The sequence below is a fragment of the Rhinopithecus roxellana genome, chromosome 7 (assembly GCF_007565055.1).
Source record: "Rhinopithecus roxellana isolate Shanxi Qingling chromosome 7, ASM756505v1, whole genome shotgun sequence".
Taxonomy (NCBI): Eukaryota; Metazoa; Chordata; class Mammalia; order Primates; family Cercopithecidae; genus Rhinopithecus; species Rhinopithecus roxellana.
In genome coordinates this window covers 22111122-22131361 of record NC_044555.1, presented here as the reverse complement: position 1 = coordinate 22131361, position 20240 = coordinate 22111122, and the positions used below count along the sequence as shown (strand labels likewise).

Genomic DNA, 20240 nt, shown 5'->3' with positions numbered 1-20240 from the left:
CAGAATAATGACCTTATGGGACAGCTATGGTTCTTTCCACCCCCAATCCCAGGTGGCACCCACTGTGATGCCCTGCACACAAGGGACAAAAGTGGAGTTCATTGCCTTGGTACTCTAAATAGCATTGGGGAGGGAGTTGTGGAGAATGTGTGACTGCATGTGACATGATGTGTGTCCCTTCTGTCCAGGGGTCTCAGGCGGGACTGACCCCCACCTCTGATGCATTTGGGGCCTGGTCCAAAGAAGTTTCAGGTTTGGATCCAACAAACGTTTACTGAGTCCCTACAAAGTTCCAAGCCTTTTACTTTATACTTTGACACATTTTTATATCATTTAATCTTTAACAATAACCCTTTAAGGTAGGAATTATCTGCATTTTACAGATGATAAAACAATCGCAAAGAGGTTCATTGATTTGCTCAAGTATATCATACAGCTTTTTTTTTTTTTTTTTTTTTTTTTTTTAAACACACACACTATACTCTTAGCTGAGGCCTGTCTGCATTGGTTGCTTATCTTACAGCATTTCTTGTCTTCTCTACTTTTGGAGCGAGTGCTCCCCTTATACAAGCCCCCTTATTTCCTCTCCTTTCACTAGCCCAGGTGGGCTTTTCTTGTTTTAATACTGCATTTAATAGCACAAAAAATCACGAATACAAAGAAACTGGCAAAGGTGTTTGTCAATGATATCCCTGCCTCCTCCACTTTTCTGCTTTCATACCCACATATGTAATGGGCTACATTTTTTAGAAACTTTTCTTTTTCCCCCCAAACATATAACTGTTATGTGATTGGTCAATTGAAGCTGAAACACCCATGGAGAAAGATGTTTTACGGTTACAAGGGCACACCCCCCCACCACCCCCCTCCCCCCCACACTTTCCCACACAATCTTTTGGAGGAATATAGGATATGTACCAGTGTCAGCATTTTCCTGCTCCTGCCTTCCTTACCCAGAGTGTTTCTACCATTTAATTTCCCTTTCATCAACTGTTTAGACTAGAGCCTCTTCTCCCTCCCCTTCTATTTCTCTTCCAATCAGGACCTTTTGGACACTGGGTACTGTTCAATTCTTACTCTGTCAGGCCCATGGGCCATGGTCAAGTAGGTCCTTTAGATCTCCATGCCAGTTGTAGTATTGGTGTCGTCATCTTCCATTGCAGGTAGGTCTGTGTGTCACTTCAGTAGGCTTGTGTGTTCATTTCTTTCACTTTTTCTGACTCATGTTCCAGCACCTGTTTGTGATAGAACAGTAAATACCCTTCACTGTCCAGTACATCCTTAATACTGGCCTTAGTGATGACGGCATCATCACACTTGAACCACTGGTCCTTGTGGTGCCGGATGAAGCTGGTATAGTGGCCACTCTCCAAGGTTCCTTGGTGATTAACTACAGCAAACAAGGAATACTTATTTTCATTGTTTCCACTATTGGTTGGCAGCTGCAATTGTCCATTAATTCTGCTCTCTTTACTTGAGGCCATAAATGGTGTCATATCCAGCTCCAGAGGAAAGGAAATGTATGTAGTGATCTTGCGCCTCTGTTTGGCTGAATGTTCAAACCGTTTGAAATGAAAACAGGCAACGACAGGTAATTTATTCATTGTGAGCTGTTTGGTAGATTCCTGGTAGCTTTGGCAACTACCACATTTGATTTTGGCACTGCTTCCTAAGTGCTCTGGCCTCGTAAACCTCCGCAAGCAGTCCGTGAGGGTGGTGATTCCTGGTATGTGGCTTTCCCCGTTCACACTGCTCTCCCTCCCTGGGCTCATGGGCCAGAAGGAGGTACAAGAGCCAGGCAAGTCCAAACTAATGTCCCAGCATGGGTCTATCGTGGTGGAGACGCCATGGCAGGCTTGACAGGTGACATCAGACTGCAGGCCACCTGTGAAGATTTGGTCTATGATGCAGTTACAGTGGTTGGGATTGTTGGCCGCCTTCCCGACATCATCACCTTTGCAGTGCCTGTGCAGGACATCTAACGCTGCAATGAGGAACTCGTGGGCATCCTGTTGCCTGTACCCTGCTAAATGGCGGGCATGTATCCACACCAGGTGCAGTAACTTATAGGGCACATGAGGAGACGGGTTTCCAGAATACAACTCCCGAAACAGCGACGACATCTCACAGACCAGACACAACTCGGGACTCGGCATCTCACATCGGTGCCTGTCAGAGAGAAAGAAATCTCTCAGTATTGGCGTGTGGGTGAGGGCCTGGACGATGCAGTTCATAAAGCACGTGTTGCCAAGATTGATGAGTCCTCTTAAACCGATCGTAAAGCTGGACGTGATTCTTCTTCTCCTCGGGTTGTGCCCCAGCAGTTCTAATTCTGGTTTGGTTGTTTCCCAGGTTGGGAATTTCTCGCCAAGGCCTGGCACTGAACACTGCTGGTGAGAAACCTCTGTTGAGGTGGAGGCTTGTAATTTCAAAGCTTCTCCTTGCTCTTCTTTGGCAATTTGCTCAATGTCTTTGTCATATACATAGTCCTTACACATAAAGCAGTATATACCTCCGTAATACAGGTCTACGGCTAAGTTGTGTTGTTTCGTCTCGGCGTGCTCGTGAATGTGTTTCTCCGTGAAGCAGCCAAAGAAGACACAGGAAAGGCAAGAGTGGAGTCTGTTCAGATGGGTGCCACACACATGGCAGATGCACGACTTTGCCTTGCTTTTCCTGGTCTCCGGGGTTCCACACCACACGAAGCACTGGTAGATAACCCGCAGTTCCTGCCTCCAGTTCTCTCCCACCTTAAAGCTGTTCACGTGGGAACAGCCTGGTGGCCCCACGGCAAAATCCACATCCAGGCATCCGCCCCCAGGGCCGCGCCGGGGCCGGGGCCGGGGCGGGGGCCGGGGCCTAGGCTGCGGCGGGGTACGGAGGCGGGTCTGGGGCCGGGGCCGGGGTCGGCGGCGCGGGGCACGACTGCGACGCGGAGAGGGATCGGGGGGCCGCGGTGGATCGGAGGGAAGGGTGGGGGGAGGAACCTCGTCGCTGCTGCCGCCACCGCCGCTCCGCGCTGGGTTCTCATCCTCCAGCTCCAGCTTCGGCTCCTGCTCCGCCTCCCGGACCGCCTCGGGTTCGGGCTCCAGCTTGAGCTCAGCCCGGCGGCCCGGACCCTCCGCCGTCTCCACCTTCCCGGCGGCGTCCACCTTCCCCGCCGTCTCCACCTTCTCGGTGGCGTCCACCTTCCCCGCCGCCTCCACCTTCCCCGCCGCCTCCGCCTTCCCCTCCACCTTCGCCTCCGCCTCCACCTTCCTCTCCGCCTTCTCCGCGGTCTCCGCCGTCTCCGCCTCCTCTACCTCCTCCGCCTCCACTGGCGGCAGCTCCTCCCCCTGCTCGCAGGGCTCGGGCGGCCACTGGGCGTGGCGGCGCGGGGGCCACGCAGACCTGGGGTGTCCCCCGCCCGGCCTGAGGGAGCGCGGTGGCTGTGGCAGCTGGACCCAAAAGGGACTTTCACTGAAGGAGGCGGCGGCGGAAGCAGGCGACGCCCCCGGGAATCCTCCCGCCGAAGCCCCCTAGTGGAGGCTGCTTCTGCAGCCAGGCCCCGTTTCCTTTAATTCAGTATTTCCCAAACTTGCTTGTTCACGAGAATCACGTGGGAGCGTGTTAAAATTACAGATTCCTCGGCTCCACCCGCAGGCCTACTGAATCAGAATCTCGAAGGGAGGTACTCCGGAACCTGTATCTCTAACTAGGGCCCCAGAGGCTGCTTATGATCAGGCAAGTTTGGGAAACACAGCTCTAATTCATTGAGGCTGGCGGGAAGGGGGGCGGGGACCGCGCAGTCTCTTTAAGGCGCTTCCAGCTCTCGGCTCCAATCGCTGCTCTGACCCCCTTCATCGTCTCCTCCCCTCTCCTCGTCCTTCCCCTCGTCCATGCAGGCTTCTCCTAGCCTCTGCGGGGCTGGGAGCCGAGCGGGTGCCAAGTCCAGAAATGTTTTTGAGGCTGTGAAATGCCCCCTCTGAGGGGGGTCCTGGGGAGCGCAGGCAGAAGCCGTGACAGGCCATCATTTCGGCGGCAGAGCCTTCCTCTAGCCCCGTCCCAGTCTCCCCTCCCACGCCAGGTCCTGCCCTTCCCGAAAAGGATGAAGCTCCAGCTGCAGTTCTGGGGAGGCCTGGACCCCAGCTCCGGAGGGGCCGGGCTACTAAGGCCGCTGGGCCTGGAGAGGCGTGTCCCTGGCCCATCTTATCAGCGCTCTGCAGGGTCTGGGCCTGCTGCTCGCGTCCTCCTGGGCTCCCAAGGCCACGGGTGGGTTGATGGCGTGACAGCCGGCCTCCTGACCCAGCAGACGCTGAGCAGCCCGAGGGCACAATCCAGCTCTTCTCTCCAAGGCCAGCTGGAGGGACGAGGCACGACAAGGCCATCCCTACAGCTGGCACTTCCCCTATAGCTGAGAGGGGGCTAAACTACAGGATACAGTCCCAAGACCCTTAAGCCCTGGCAGCGTCCGGGAGTGGGCAGCAGGTGGAAGTGGCAAGAAGCCTGTGGAGCTACCAGCAGGGAGAGGGGGTCGGACATGGGGCTGAAGGGCCTCTGGGAACCCCTGTGCCAAGGGGCTGTTGGCACTGATCAGCAGCACCCCAAATCCCACAAGGAGTGTGCCCAGAGCAAGTGGCTCAGACCTTAGGCATGGCTCAGGGGTGTCGGGCTGTAGCTGCTGGTCTCAGACAGTGCAGCCCAGGGCAGGCATCAGGACATGGGTCGGAGGAGAAAGAGTGTTCTAGGAAGAGTCCAGTCCCCGAGTGCTGGTGGTGGCTGACTGTAGCTGTCTGGCTTGTGCAGCTGTGCTGCCTGACTGTACATACCCTAGTAACATTCTCCTTGCTCAGCACTGGACATCAGCTCTCCACCTGGCTCCTTCCTCCAGGGAAGGGACGGGGAGGCCTCCTAGGATTAGCAGCAGGAGTTGGTCCTCAGGAATCAGGAGCCCTTGAAAGGAGGATGCCTGGTTCCCATACAACTGAGGGTCACCCTGGGCCCTACCCTTCCTGAGTCAGCTCTTGCTTCAATTCCTTGAAGCACCCCAGCATCCTTTCAATAAGTGCCTGCCCTTTGTGGCCTGCAACCAGAGGAACTGCAACTAGCACACTCACTGAAGGAATTCTGCTGCTGCTGCTGCTGCTGTTCTTGCTGCTGCTGCTGCTGCTGCTGCTGTTCTTGCTGCTGCTGCTGCTGCTGCTGCTGTTCTTGCTGCTGCTGCTGCTAAAAACAACCGAGGTCATGGATGAGGGGATGGAGGACACTCTCATCCCACCTCCAGACTGACAACAAAAAGACCTAAAGATCTCTGTGTACCTGGGACTGTCTACCATTGAAGATTAGCCATGGTAACTTGTTGACTCAGTGATCAACTTCCTGCAGAAGCCCATAGGTCCACCTGGACTCTGCCCAGGCCAGTGTGTTCTGAAAATGGAGGGCTGTGTCACCATTCACTCAACAAATGTTTATTCTGCACTGACGGAGGGCCAGAGGTACTAAGAGCTGTGGACACAGCACTCCAACCTACCCCAGGGCTACTGAAATCAGGGATGGCTTCCCCAAAAGGCACACTAAGGAAAGTCTGTGTGACTAGCAGAGAAGAGGTACCAAAAACAAAAAATCAAAAAAGAAAAAATACCAGAAACAGTTTGACATTTGATTTTTTTTTTAAGTATTCCTCGTGGGAAAAATCAGAACTTTGTTGTACTTCCTTACATTCATTTCCTGATTACATGATGCTTTTGTTTTGAATCACGTGTGGAGGGTGTCACCAGAATCTTTAGATGCTTTGTCCTTATGTGGATCTGGACCCAGATCCTGGCAAATGTTACCATCTCTGCCTCACAAAGATCTGACAGAATGCAGGCAGTAGGGGCAATCCTTAGGAGAGACAGCTCTCCTTCGCAGTAGATACACCTGGGTGATAAATCCAACTCTGACCACAAGATGGCAAAAGAGTAAATGACAATTCCTCATATATTTTTTGTATGTTTATATAAAACTATTGGTTTATATAAAATGCTCTCTAAAAATATTTAGAAAAACGTGTGCTCCTTCACACATTTTTGGGTTGATATCTGACATTTTGCATCATAAATGTCAATTGGCTACAAATAATGTAATTTGTGACAAATGTTAATATTCAAAAATAAAACTGTTATGTCACTATTTCACATGAATCCAGTGAAACCTAAATACCTTAGTGATTTGAGAGCCACCATCATCTGTTTTAAAAATTTATAACTGAGCTCTTCTTTGATACTTGGAAGTTGTACGTTTTCCCTTTTCTCAGCTCTTAATTCCATTCTGTTTTTCCAACAGAATTTTGTCTCAATAATTGTCTATTTTTGCACTTGAAATGTTTTTATTATCCTATAGTATTTCTCTGCAGCAAAAATGCGTATATATTTTTCAATTTAAATGTTTTTTAAATGTTTCTCTGATTTTAAGGCTCTAAGTGTTGTTTAAAAATTTGCTCTTGCTTGAATTATCATGACAATTAGAATAAAATGAATCAAAACATTGTGAACATATTACAAATTTTGATAGGTAATTATTAAACATAAACAAAAGTTCATTGTAGATAGGGCTTTTAAAAACATATTAATGGGTGTATCCATGGATAAACATTGCTTTTTGCTAGAATGAGATAGGCTTCAGCATCAATTGTCTTCCTATTTTTTGTTTGGTTAAATGTTAGCACACAGAAACCTCATTCATATGAATAAGTGAATAGGAATGGACATTTTGTTTTAGCAATGCATGCAAGTCTTTGAATTCCTTTGGAGATATATGGGGGGAAATGACACACTGATTTATCCTCAAAATTATTTCTCATAATTTATCAACTGATAACTTCATAGGTTTCTTCTTCAATTCTACTGGAAGCAAAGAATTGGAAACCATCTGAGTTGCAAAAGCATTTGATCCCCATTCATTTGTTAGAGAAAGTTGTTTGTTTACCATCGTCAGCAGTGTTTGTCCTGTGCCCCAAGGATTTTACATCACAGGGCAGTGCACCCAGGTTAAGATTCAGGATAGGTAAAAGATATGCTTTTTCTTTTGTAAAGTACAAAAAAGACCATTGTGAAAGGGGAGATAGAAAAAGAGAACCAGCTTGATTCCTACACTGCAAGTGTGTTCTCTGGCAGGTCAATTTTAAAAGACTACACAGGAAATTTGAGGATATAGAAATTGATCCCCTTAAAACTCCTGTATTCCAGGGTGATGCACATTCCACTTTAAAAGTTGCTGGTTTATATTTATTATTATAAAAGTAATATATACAATATTTGTGTTTTTTAATAACAAGGTATAGAAAGCATAACATGAAAAGTTAAAGCTCTTCCCTCCCCCACCAATCACACCCATTTTTATTCCCCTGAGATAACTACTTGTTAGCAGTTTCACATTTAGCCTTTAAGAAATTGTCTATCAAATACAAGTATGTTTTATACATGCAGTTGTCCCTCGGTATCCGTGGGAGATTGGTTCCAGGACCCCTGTGGATACCAAAATCCATAGAGATTCAGGTCCCTGATATAAAATATTGTGTAGTATTTGCATATAACCTATACACAGCCCCTCATATACTTTGAATCATCTCTAGGTTACTTTGAATCTTCTCTAGGTTACTTTTTGTATCATACCTGATACAATGCAGATGCTATGTAAATAGTTCCTGTACTCTACTGTTTAGGGCAGTGATCCCCAACCTTTTTGGCACCACCAGGGACCCATTTTGTGGAAGACTTTTTTTTTTTTTTTTTTTTTTTTTTTTTTTTTTTTTTTACCAGCAGTGGGGAAAGGATGGGAGGCTCTAGGGGCAGGCAGATGATTTCAGGATGAAACTGTGGCACCTCAGATCACCAGGCATTAGATTCTCATAAGGCGCGTGCAACTTAGATCCCTCGCATGCGCAGTTCACAATAGGGTTTGTGCTTCTATGAGAATCTAATGCCGCTGCTGATCTGAAAGAGGCGGAGCTCAGGCCATAATGCTGGCCTGCTCGCTGCTCACCTCCTGCTGTGCGGCCCCCTTCCTGACAGGCGGCCCCAGGGTTGGAGACTCTTGGTTTAGGGAATAGTGACAAGAAAAAAAGTCTGTACCTGTTTGGTACAGATGCAACCATCCTTTTTTTTTTTTTTCCTGAATATTTTCGATCTGTGGTTGGTTGAATCCCACGACTCAGAACCCACGGATAGGGAGGTCCAACTGTATTTTTTTAATGAAATATAATTGACTGTAATATATAGACGTTCTCTCCAAATTGATCTACACACCCAAAGCAATGCCAGTAAAAACTTCCAATGAGTTTTTTGGGGTAGACTTTAAAAAGTGATCCTTAAATTACCATAAAAGACTAAAAGGCATTTTCCCCCTTCTCTTTCTCCTTTCTGGAAATGAGGATTTAAAGGCTATAGCTGATAGCCATTTTGCAACCAATCATGATGGAAAGACCAAAAAGCTGATCACCTCTGGACCTATTCTTATATGAGAAAAAAAAAACATCATATTTTGTCAGCTCTAAGAGGTATATCTCTGCATGTTTCAACATCCCTGAAATATTTAAATGACAGTTTATGGTTATATTTGGCAGCATTTTTTTTCTTTCTTGGTGGCACATAATATACTGGAGTGTCTCACAGGCAATAGTGTCTTAAGATCAGTGTAATGTTCAAAATGCCATCCTATTTAAGTCTTTGTTATTTGGATCCTGGTTATATGTAGCTGAATACAATATTCCTAGGTGATAGCAGGCTTCCTATTTTCACTCCTGGTGGAGTTTCAAGTTCTTTTCCTGGCCTTTAAGGCCCTACTGAATCTGGCTCTAGACTCTTAGACCTCACTTTCTATCAACTTAGCATTGCCTCAAACAAACTCGATTTATTGCTGTTCCTTGAATAAGCTAAGCTGGCTTCTGCTTCCAGGCCTATGCCCTTATTGTTGTTTCTTCTTCTTCTTCTTCTTCTTCTTCTTCTTCTTCTTCTTCTTCTTCTTCTTCTTCTTCTTCTTCTTCTTCTTCTTCTCTTCTCTCTTCTTCTTCCTCTTCCTCTTCCTCTTCCTCTTCCTCTTCTTTTGGAAAGCTCTTCCCTTAGATACCATCACCACATGATATGTTAAATCACCACCACATGATATATTATATATTACACACACACACACACACACATAATTAATATAAACTCCATGAGAGTAAAATGTTTGCTATTCTATTCCCAGTGCCTCCTTGGGACTTAATACATATTTAAATATTTATAAAATGAACAAATGTATGTTTTTCATCTTGCATGAAATCAACCATATTTTCATATGTTTATTGATCATTTTGTATTACCTTTTTTGCAAACTACCTAATGACATCCTTTGCCTATTTTTCTTGTGGCTTCTTATTAATCATTATCATAAGTAACATTTGTATGGTACTTGAAGTATCCCAGAAACTGTTCTATTAAATTACTTAACCCTCACCACAATTTTAAGAAGTAGGTGCTGTTATCATCCCCATTTTACATGTGAAGGAACTGAGGCACAGGGAGATTGAGAGACACCCAAGAGTTTGGGCTCTTAACTACTGGCCCATTGTGTGTCAGAGTCTAGTGTACATATATGTTTTTCCCATTTATCATTGACTGTTGTATTTTACTTTTTTTTTTTTTTACCATATGATGTTTAAGATTATTATGTAAACAAGTTTCTGAAACTTTTATTTATGGATCCTGAATTTTAGTGTCTTATTTGTGAAAAAGTTATTTTTCCTGATTATAAAAGTATAGAACAAGGGAAAAAGGCCTGAGACCAAAAAAAAGGGGGGGGGGCTTGATGATTTCAACACGAGTATAAGGCCAGAAGGGCTTGAGTTTAGTGACCAAGAATGAGGAGAGTGACATAAGCAGAGGATGAGGATAGAGGTGCAGGCAGGGGCCAGATTACCTGGAGCTTTGTAGACAATTATATAGAATTTGAATATTGTCTCCATTGCAATGAGAATCATTTGAAAGGTTTTAAGCAAGGAAATGACATGAAATAATTTATGGTTTACATACAATAATAATAGTAATTAATATTTATTAATTGCTTATGATATGCCAGGCAGTGTTTTATAAGTGTCTTATAACACCCTGATGGAGTAGGTATTAATATTGTTCTCACTATGCAGATAAGGAAACTGAGGCACAAAAACCTTAAGTACCTTCAACTTGCTTACGCTTACTTTTTGCTTCTGTGCCTCTTCCCATTCAGAATATACCTAATTTCAACAATGAGATGTCTGATGCCTACTTTTTCCAGGCCACTGATGTCTCACTAGTGGCCTGCAAGTCTTCACCTGGGTAAAGATAAGGGAAAGAGCAAATCCACTTAGCACCAGGGCCCCTAGGTCTAAGAGTTGATCAGGTAGGCTTCTCCCATCCATTTGGACCATGCCCAACCGCTCAGGAATAGCCATGCTGCTGGCCCATTCATGATTACTAAGGGAGTCAGCTCAGCAACCCCTGCTACCATTGCAGCAGGACTAGGCCTTACATCCTGTACTCCTATAGCCATACCAGCAATCAGGGAACTGAGGAATGGGATCATCAGGATCTACCACAGGCTTCCAGGAGATTGCAGCCCTACAGAGGGAAGAAGCAAGGCTAGTGGTGTGGAAGGGGCAGGGAATGGAGTAGCCCAAGCCTTCCTTCAAGCACACATCTAGCCCCAGGTAGCCTGCACCCACGTAATTCCAATGGCCCAGGCCCTTCTCTGGCTGAAAGAAAGGAAAGGCTCAAAGAGACAGCAAAGTCAAGGTTGTAAGGGATGACAGCAATGATGTAGATTATACTGCATCATACCGTGACCAGTTATTTCCCCAGTTTTCACCACATAGTGCCCCAGCTAGTCTGTTTCTTAGCATTCCTCAGTCTTCAGTACCTCTGACTGTACCCCTTCAGAATGATGCCCATTTGACTTATACTTTTGATTCTCTACCTATCTGCATTACATGGGCTCTGTATCAGCCTCCTGCATGCTGGCACAACACCTGGCAAACTGCCTATCTATCTTGCGCCTGCCTTTTAGGAAAACCCTGGAATCCCCAAATCTGTGTCCAGTGTGGAGGTTAGTCCACACTGGGCTAACCTCCAGTTAGCCATGGGATAACCATGGGATATGGTTAGATACCTCCAGATAGCCATGGGATATGGCTGGCCCTGGGCCTGAGCTTAGACAGAAGCACCACGAAGAACACATTCTGCAATTTTACTCACCGAAGTGTGGAATCTGACTTCTTGTGCTTGTCCTGAATGCCTTTTTCAAGTTTGAAGAGTGGGGAAGGGTATATTGCACCCAAATTGGCAATAAAAATCTTAATCACACTTCTAATTCTTTTTCAAAATATTAATCCTTTTAAAATCACAAAAAGCAATACAAAATAAAATTATATAACCTCAATAGAAGGAAATTCAGCAATGTCTAGCACAATTACATGTGTATTCACTATTTGACTCAGTAATCCCACTTCTAGGAATCTAACCCAAAGATACAAAATGACATATACACAAGGTCATTCATTGCAGCACTATGTGTAATAACAAAAGACTGGAGGAAAATAAATGTCCGCCACTAAGGGAATAGTTGAATAAATTGTAGTGGAGCCATGAAATGAAGTACTATGGAATGAGACAGATTTCTATATAGTGAGATTAGGATTAATAGCTGGAATATATTGTTAAGTGGACAAACCAAGTACAGATCATTGTATATAGTATGCTACCTTTTGTGTAAGAAAGTTGGGGAAATACAAATATTTACAGAAACATTTACTTACATCTTAGAAATAAATGGTACAATGGAATGTAAATTAACTTAAATGGTTACTTATGGGGGAAGGAGGAAATAGGGTGGAGGGAATAGGCTAGAAAATGAGATGTTTCTAAAGTCCCTTGTTTTACAGCTTTGACTTTAGAATCCTGTCAATTAAAAAGAAAAAAAAATCTCTAAAAGCAAGCTGAATCGAAAGACCCTAACTGTGTAGCAAATTGATAGTATAACCACACAGAGAAAATGTTTATTTCAAGTAACTTAGAAACAATGTTCTGACTATACATCTCCCATGGGATATACCCCAAAGAAAAAAGGAACTGTGTTCAGTGGTCTTTTGCTAGTAGTATTATTGATATTATTATTTTGAAACTGTTAAATGTATGTTGTAGGATGAAACAAATAAGTAATTATGATAATGTTGTCAGGAATCAAGATTTTTAACATAAAGTAAGTAAAAGCATGCAGTTAAAAAATTTAAAAATAAAAAACTCTCGTCTTACTTTTGGAATACAAATATCCACGTAAACTTACAACTTATTTTTCTTTTTCTAAAAAGTACATATTTTCTAGTTCTGTCCACTGAAAAGACATAGCAGAATGGTCTCTAAATATCATTTCCTACCAAAAGGAGCCAATCCTCCTTGAAGAAATGATGGTTTCCAGGTCTATAACAGGAAAAATACAAAATGAATCTGGAACATCTTGGTTTGCTAGAAAGCAGATGAGATATCAAAGACTAATGGAGTTATGTCAAAAGAACACAGGAACCATGATGAAGGGGTTCTCACTTGCCTATATTGGGACAATTAAAGATGCTGCAGTTCATGAAGCATCAAATGTATAAAATTCATGAGTTCATAATGACATTAAAAAATGTTGGTCAACCCTGAGTGATACTAGGGCAACAAATCATTATTGCAAAAATAAAATAAAGAGAAAAACTAAGAATTTGTGTCACCTTTCCAGTATGAATTGCATTTCAGGGTAACCAAATAGTTAAAGACGTTCTTCTGTATGTGACAGTCCCAAAAATGCAGGAGAAATTGTAGAAGTAGGTATATCCCCCTTTGCAATCCCTAATGAAATAATAGATCCAGGCCAAGGTTGCTTAACCCTGGCACTATTGACATTAATGGCTAGATAATTATCTGGGGGCTGTCCTATGCACTGAAGGATTTTTAGCAGCATCTCTTGCACCTATCCACTAAATGCTAATAGCACTCCCCCATCCGCCACCCCCCCAACCAGTCGTGACAATAAAAAATGTCTCCAGACGTTGTCAAATGTCCTCTGGGGGACAAAATTTCCTCCAGTTGAGAACCACTAATCTAGGGCAATGATCATGAACAAATAAAAAAGATTAGGTAAAATAATTGTTGGAACTTTGCAAAGGAGGGATCAGGTTGATATCACATGAACCCACCAATCAATTTTAGCATCTTTAGTGGAAGAGCTACATATTATGCGCCTCCTGATATGATACAATAGGAAGCATGCAGCATCACCTGTGATGTATTGATAATGCCAAAAATCAAAATTGAACCGAAATCTAATCAAATGTCTAGCTCTCTAACTCCCAGTTTATGGTGAATATAGAAGATAGAAGAACAAGTTTGATGTCACCACTGGGAAATAATCAGCCAAATCCAGAATGTGGGATATTTTATAGGAAAAATGACCTGATTAACAACCAAATTAAATGCTACATTCAGTTTGGATCCTTTTTTTTTTTTTCAAATCAGCTTTAAAAGTACTTCTTGACACAATCATGGAGATTTGAATATGAATTGGTATTTAATTATATTTAGGAATTATTATTAATTAGAAAATTATGGTAATGATGTTGTAGTTATTTAAAAATATTTTTCTGTTAGAGATGCATACTCACAGAGTGAAATTATATAATATCCAGGATTTACACTTAAAAGACTCCCACAAATCTTAGGGTGGGGAAGATAAATGAAAGAAGATTCGCAAAATGTGGAAAATTGTTGAAGCTGAGTAAACAGGGTTCATTTTATTTATCTCTCTACTTTTTGTGTATATTTAAATCTTTCCATAATAAAATGATTTTTCAAAACAGAGCAATGGAATTTCTGTTTCCAGAAAGATGTAGTAGGTGTACTTTTCCCTATTCTACCTGCTAAGTACAGTTATAGACCCTGGACATTGTATAAAACATAAACATAAGAAGACTCTGAAAAGTAGATAGTATAAGGCAGATAGCTATAGACCTCAGAATGACACAGGAATGACACAGCAGTGAGTCCCCTGAGGATATTTTTCCCTCATATATGCTGGGCTGAGTGCTGGAGAAGCTGATAACCTGGAAACACCAATGAGCATAGACAAAAAGGAAGAAGAAAGAAAAGAAGAAGAAAGAAAGAAAGAAAGAAAGAAGAAAGAAAGAAAAGAAGAAAGAAGAAGAAGAAAGAAGAAAGAAAGAAAGAACAGAAAGAAAGAAAGAAAGAACTAAAGAAGAAAGAAAGAAAGAAAGACAAGAAAGAAAGAATAAAGAAAGAAAAAGAAAAACGAAAGAAAGACAGAAAGCCAGAAGAAAGTAAATAAAAGCAACTGAAATACCATCACGAAGAAAGACTCCCTCCCTCCCTCCCCCCCCCCCCTCCCTCCCTCCCTCCCCCTCCCTCCCCCTCCCTCATCCTCCCTCCCCCTCCCCTCCCTTCTTTCGTCCTTCTCCTTCCCCGCCTCCCTCACCCCTTCCCACTCCCCTCGCCCTCCCCCAGCTCTCCTCCCGCGCCCAGCTCTAGAAACCGTACAAAGAAAGACATCCAGCCCTCAACCGCCAGCAAAAGACAACAGAATAAAGAAATAAATAAGAAGACAATAAACAGAAATACCTAAGAAGAAAAAAAAGCTTTAAGGCTTAAAAAAAGCCTGCTCTCTCTAGGCAAAGGAACAGAAAAGGGGCAACCTTTCATGACAGAAGAGTTTTAGGTAATAATCACCACTCTACTCCAAACAAACACCACAGAAAAAATTGTGGTACCACCCATGCTAACAGTGGCCAAATGGGAAACTTGGACTTCCACCCTTGGCAGGCTGTAACAAAGTGCCCAAATCCCCCATCAGGGAGGCATCAGAGAAGGACAAGTTGGGAGCCAAAACTAATTAGCTCTAGGCAATAGCAAGCCCCCTCTGACACAGTGTCAGTGGAGACTACATAGGAAGCCTGGACTTCCATGGCCACCTGGAAATAACGAGGGGGTCCCTCCTCTTTTACCCACTGGGGTGGTATCAGAGGAGGTCTAGTGTAAAATCAGCACTTTCACAACCAGCCAGCAATTACAAGCACACCCACCACCATTATCACCATGGTGTTAGTGGAGAGCATAAGGAACCATAACAAGGCATCCCTGCTCCTCTCGGCCTGTGCGCTATCAGTAGAAGCATGGTGGGGAACATGAACTCCCACTTGCCAAGGAGTAATGGGGAGACCCTCCTCCCAGTATCAAAGGAGGCTCAATGGAGAATCTGGACTTCTACTCCATCTGGCAGTAATGAAGTGGCACTCCCCTTTTCCTGTCAGACCAGTGTCAGAAGGAGCCTGATAAAACAGAAGATCCAGAGTCTCATAACATAACACTCCAAATATCTGGGTTTCAGTAAAAAATCACTTACATCAAGAGCTAGGAAAATCTCAAATGAGAAGAGACAATCAAGAGACACCAACAAGATGACACCGATGTTCATAAAGATGCTTCGACAATAAATTACAAACATAATCAAGACAAATGAAAAAGTATAAAGTCTCAGCAAAAAAATAGAAGATATAAAAAGAACTAAATGGATTTATTGCAGGGCACGTTGTTTGTTTGAGATGGAGCCTCACTTTCTCTCCCAGGCTAGAGTGCAGTGGTGCAATCTCAGCTCATTGCAATCTCCATCTCCCAGGTCCAAGCAATACTCCTGCCTCAGCCTCCCAAGTAGCTGGGATTACAAGCTCCTGCCACCAGGCCCAGCTAATTTTTTTTTTTTTTTTTTTTTTTTTTTTGTATTTTTGGTAGAGATGGCCAGGCTGGTCTCGAACTCCTGACCTCAAGTGATCTGCCCACCTCGGCCTCCCAAAGTGCTGGGATTATAGGAGTGAGCCACTGCACCCGACCAGATATTTTAAAACTGAAAAACATGATAACAAATTGTAAAACATAATAGATGGATTCAATAGCAGAATAAAATGGACAGAGGAAAGAATCAGTGAACTTGAAGAGATAGAAAAATAGAAATTACCCAGTGTGAATTACAGAAAGAAAACAGTCAAGAAAAAAATAATAATAAACAGACCTGGGGAACATGTGGGACTACAATAAAAGATCAAACATGTGTGTCATGGAAGTTAAAAAAAAAAAAAAGAGAGAGAGGAGAAAAAAAGATGAGGCTGAAAAAGTATTCAAAGAAATAATGGCTGAAAATTTCCCAAGACGTAAACTTACAGATTCAAGAAGTTGAGTAAGCCTCAAATAGGATAAACACAAAGAAATCCATGCCAGGAAACATCATAATCTAACTTTTGAAAACAAAATCTTGAAGGCAGTAAGAGAGAAACACCACCTTGTCTATAGGGGAAAAACAATTTAGATCACAGAGAATTTCTCACCAAAAACCCATGGAAGCAAGAAGTAAGTGGCACAACATTTTTCATGTGCTGAAAGAAAGAATTGTCAATCCAGAATTCCATATCTAGCAAAAATATCCTTCAGGAATGAAGGGGAAATCAAGACATTCGCAGATGAAGAAAACAGAGAATTTGCCACCAGCAAACCTGCCTCAAAAGAATGGCTGAGCCGGGAGCAGTGGCTCACACCTATAATCCCAGCACTTTGAGAGGCCGAGACACGCACATCACCTGAGGTCAGGAGTTCAAGACCAGCCTGGCCAACATGGTGAAACCCCATCTCTACTAAAAATACAAAAATTAGCCAGGCATGGTGGTGTGTGCCTGTAACCCCAGCTACTTGGGAGGCTGAGGCAGGAAAATCACTTGAGCCTGGGAGGCAGAGTTTGCAGTGAGCTGAGATCACACCACTGCACTCCAGTCTGGTCAACAGAGTGAGACCCTGTCTCAAAACAAAAAAATAAAACAAAACAAAAAATAGGTAAATACAATAGATGTGTCCTTTTCCTCTTGAGTTTTCTAAATTATGTTTGATAGTTAAAACAAAAATTATAACACTATCTGATGTGGTTCTCAATGTATGCAAAGGAACTATTTAAGACAATTAAATTATAAAGGCAGTAGAGTAAAGAGAGGTAAGGTTCTACACTTCACCCAAAGTGGTAAAATGTCAACACCAGTAGAATGTGAAAAGGTCTGTATATATAATGTAATACTTAGAGCAACCAATAATAAAAATGATACAAAGAGTTACACTTTAAAAACACTATAGGTAAATAGAAATTCAATTATAAAAAAGAAAAGTTCAAGTAACTCACAGGAAGGCAGGAAAAAGAATAGAGAAACAAAAAACAAAGGCATCAAACACAAATAAGCAAATAAAATGTCAGACTTAAGCCCTAACATATTAATATCAAAAACTGGAAACAAAAGTAGCCAGGTGTGGTGACATGGGCCTGTAGTCTCAGCTACTAGGGAGGCTGAAGTGGGAGGATTGCTTGAGCCCAGGAGTTCAAGGCTGCAGTAAGCTATGATCACATCACTGCACCTGTACACCTGCACTCCAGCCTGGGTGACAAATCCTGTCTCCCAAAAAAAAAAAAAAAAAAAAAAAAAAAAAAAAAAAAAACCTGGAAACATCCCATCTCAAAATGTTCTTTAATAGATGAATGGTTAAACATACTGTGATACATCCATACTATGGAACTATGGAATACTATTCACCAATAAAAGGACAAACTATACACACGACTTGGATGGATCTCAAGGGCATTATGTTGGGTGGGGAGAAAAGCCATTTGCAAAAGATCACAAACTGTATGATTCAATTTACATGACATTCTTGAAGTGACAAAATTACAGAGATGGGAAACAGATTAATGGTCACCAGGGGTTAGGAATAGTAGGTGGGAGGGGAATGAGTATGACTACAAAGGGGCAGTGGGAGGAAGACCTTTGTGGTGACGGAACAGTTCTGTATCTTGCTTGTGGGATCTACATGTGATAAGATGATGTAGAGCTATACACACAACATCTTTCCAATGCCCATTTTCTGTTACACAAGCTGTGACCATTGGGGGAAACTGAGCAAAGATTACACAAAACAAAACAACTGTAATCTCTTAAAAAAGGAATGTCAAATAAAAATAGGAGGAAATTGAATTCTCAGCAGTAATTGTCTACCACATCATTTCAACTAGAATGTCAAGGGGTTTTTTTTCCCCCTGAATGCAGAGGTTACCAAATGTCTCCAGAGGTTCCAATAAGACTGATCCCAGAGGGGTCAGGTCTATGTGACACTATGTCCTTTGCTGTTCCCCTGGGCAATATCAATGGAAGCCCAGGTCTTCATCCAGGACCACAGCTGTTGGAGTGTCTTAGTCCATTTATGCTGCTGTAACCAAACACCTGAGATTGGGTGACTTAAAAATAATAGAAATTTATTTCTTACAGTTCTGGAGTCTGGGAAGTCCAAGATCAAGTTGCCAATAGGTTTGATGTATGGTGAGGGTCCTCTTGCTGCATCTTGACATGGCGGAAGGCAGATGGCAATAGGACCTAGGCTAGTTCTCTCCAGCCCTTCTATAAAGCATTAATCCATTCATGAGGGCTCTCTCTGCCTTTGTCACTTCCCCAAAGACCCCATTTCTTAATACCACCACAATGAGGGCTAAGTTTCAACATAAATTTTAGAGCGGATACATTCATAACATGGCAGAAAGTAGCCCCAGGTACCCTATGGGCTCTCACTAGATGTATCTCCAAAATAAGGAGACACAGAGTCTGTTCTGTTCTCCTTTAGACCACAGACCTCCAGCTAGATCACAGTTAAATCCCCTCCATCCCAGCCTAACTAGTGACTGGTGAATACAGATCTTTTCATGTGAACACACTCCTTTATTCACACAAGAGTGATTTGTATAAATTAAATATAACTTTCATGTTTGCCATCCTGGTCGGCCCTCTGCCATTTCCTGACCCTAAACTTGAAACTAGATTCGAGAATTTCTTACATTCTATGTAAAATAATAATAATAATAAATAAATAAATAAAACCCAACCACTAATATTAGCAGGGCTTTCAATGTCTCCCCAATTTTTTGATGCAGATAAATTGAGCTCTGTTTCATCTTCTGTCTTCAGATTGGACACTTACCCATACTTAATACTACTTCAAGTGTGGGAAAGGCCACCATTCTGAGGCTTTTATTTTATTTGCACTCAGAAGAAAAGATCCTCCAGCATCAGGACTTAATCTTTTTAGAGGGTAGTGAAGAATTGTAAGTCACAATTTTCTGCTTCTACTACTTATATAAAATAACAGTGAGCATAATTTTCACCTTTGCTTTTAAGGGAGATGTGCTCATAGGCATTTCATCCCAGAATTCATTGAAATGGACATGATCAAATACTTATTTGGAATAAATATAAACCATGTATCAATACAATGTAAAAAATCTAAGTGATTTCACTGAGTGTTTAATGATACCTGAATTCTTGAAAATGTGCATCACTAATATTAGAACCAATTACACCAAAAGGTAATTCATCCAATTCAAATTTAGCAATACCCTCATATTTCTCTGATAACACAAAAACTGATATTTGTAAAGTCCTATTAATAGTAGTAGTGGTAGTACCAATACTGGGAGTAGTAATTTTAGTAATTGTCGCACATTTAAAGTGACTTAGATTAATTGAAAAAGTGGATTATAAGTGATTAGAGACTCATATTAAATAATGTTACACCCATTGCAATAATGTCTATGGGAACAATAAATATGACTAGGAGAGTACTTTTGAGCAAGTTATATAAAAATACAAAAGCAAGGGATGGGGCCTATGCCTCACTAACTTAAAATTTTTTTTTTTTTAGAAAGAGTATCTTGTTCTGTTGCCCAGGCTGGAGTGCAGTGGTGTGATCACGACTCACTGCAGCTATGGTCCTGGTCTCAAGCGATCCTCTCACCTCACCCTCCCAAGTAGCTAGGAGTATAAGCATGCCCTACCAGGCCCAGCTGGCCCTCACTAACTCTGCCCTCCTTTCTGGATTCTGCCAAATATCATGGGATACTTTGGGTGGTGAGCTAGGAGGTAAAAAGACCTGGCTTACCTGCGGCTCACACACACTGATGTAATGTTCACTGGCCCCCCTTTTTGCGGCAACAACAGACTCCATCATTATTGAAGACTTTGGCACCTGGCTCACTGTCTTCCAATCCTCTTCTGTTTTTGTCATCAATCCTGGTGACTTCACACTCACGTGGATGACCAAAATGGAGGGAAAGTTTCTTACCAGTGGCCAGAAATGAGGAGATATGCT

The 20240-nt window shown here is 42.7% G+C and overlaps 1 protein-coding gene across 1 annotated transcript; it reads right to left on the bottom strand.

The window, feature by feature from the left end:
- Positions 1–246: 246 nt before the first annotated feature.
- On the bottom strand, positions 247–4367 carry USP27X (ubiquitin specific peptidase 27 X-linked). The gene is made up of 2 exons (XM_010367917.2): positions 3897–4367; positions 247–3518 (listed from the first exon to the last, which is right to left on the bottom strand). Exons 1-2 carry the CDS (start codon positions 4365–4367, stop codon positions 1182–1184), a joined length of 2808 nt encoding a protein of 935 aa, XP_010366219.2. The 3' UTR covers positions 247–1181.
- Positions 4368–20240: the final 15873 nt, after the last annotated feature.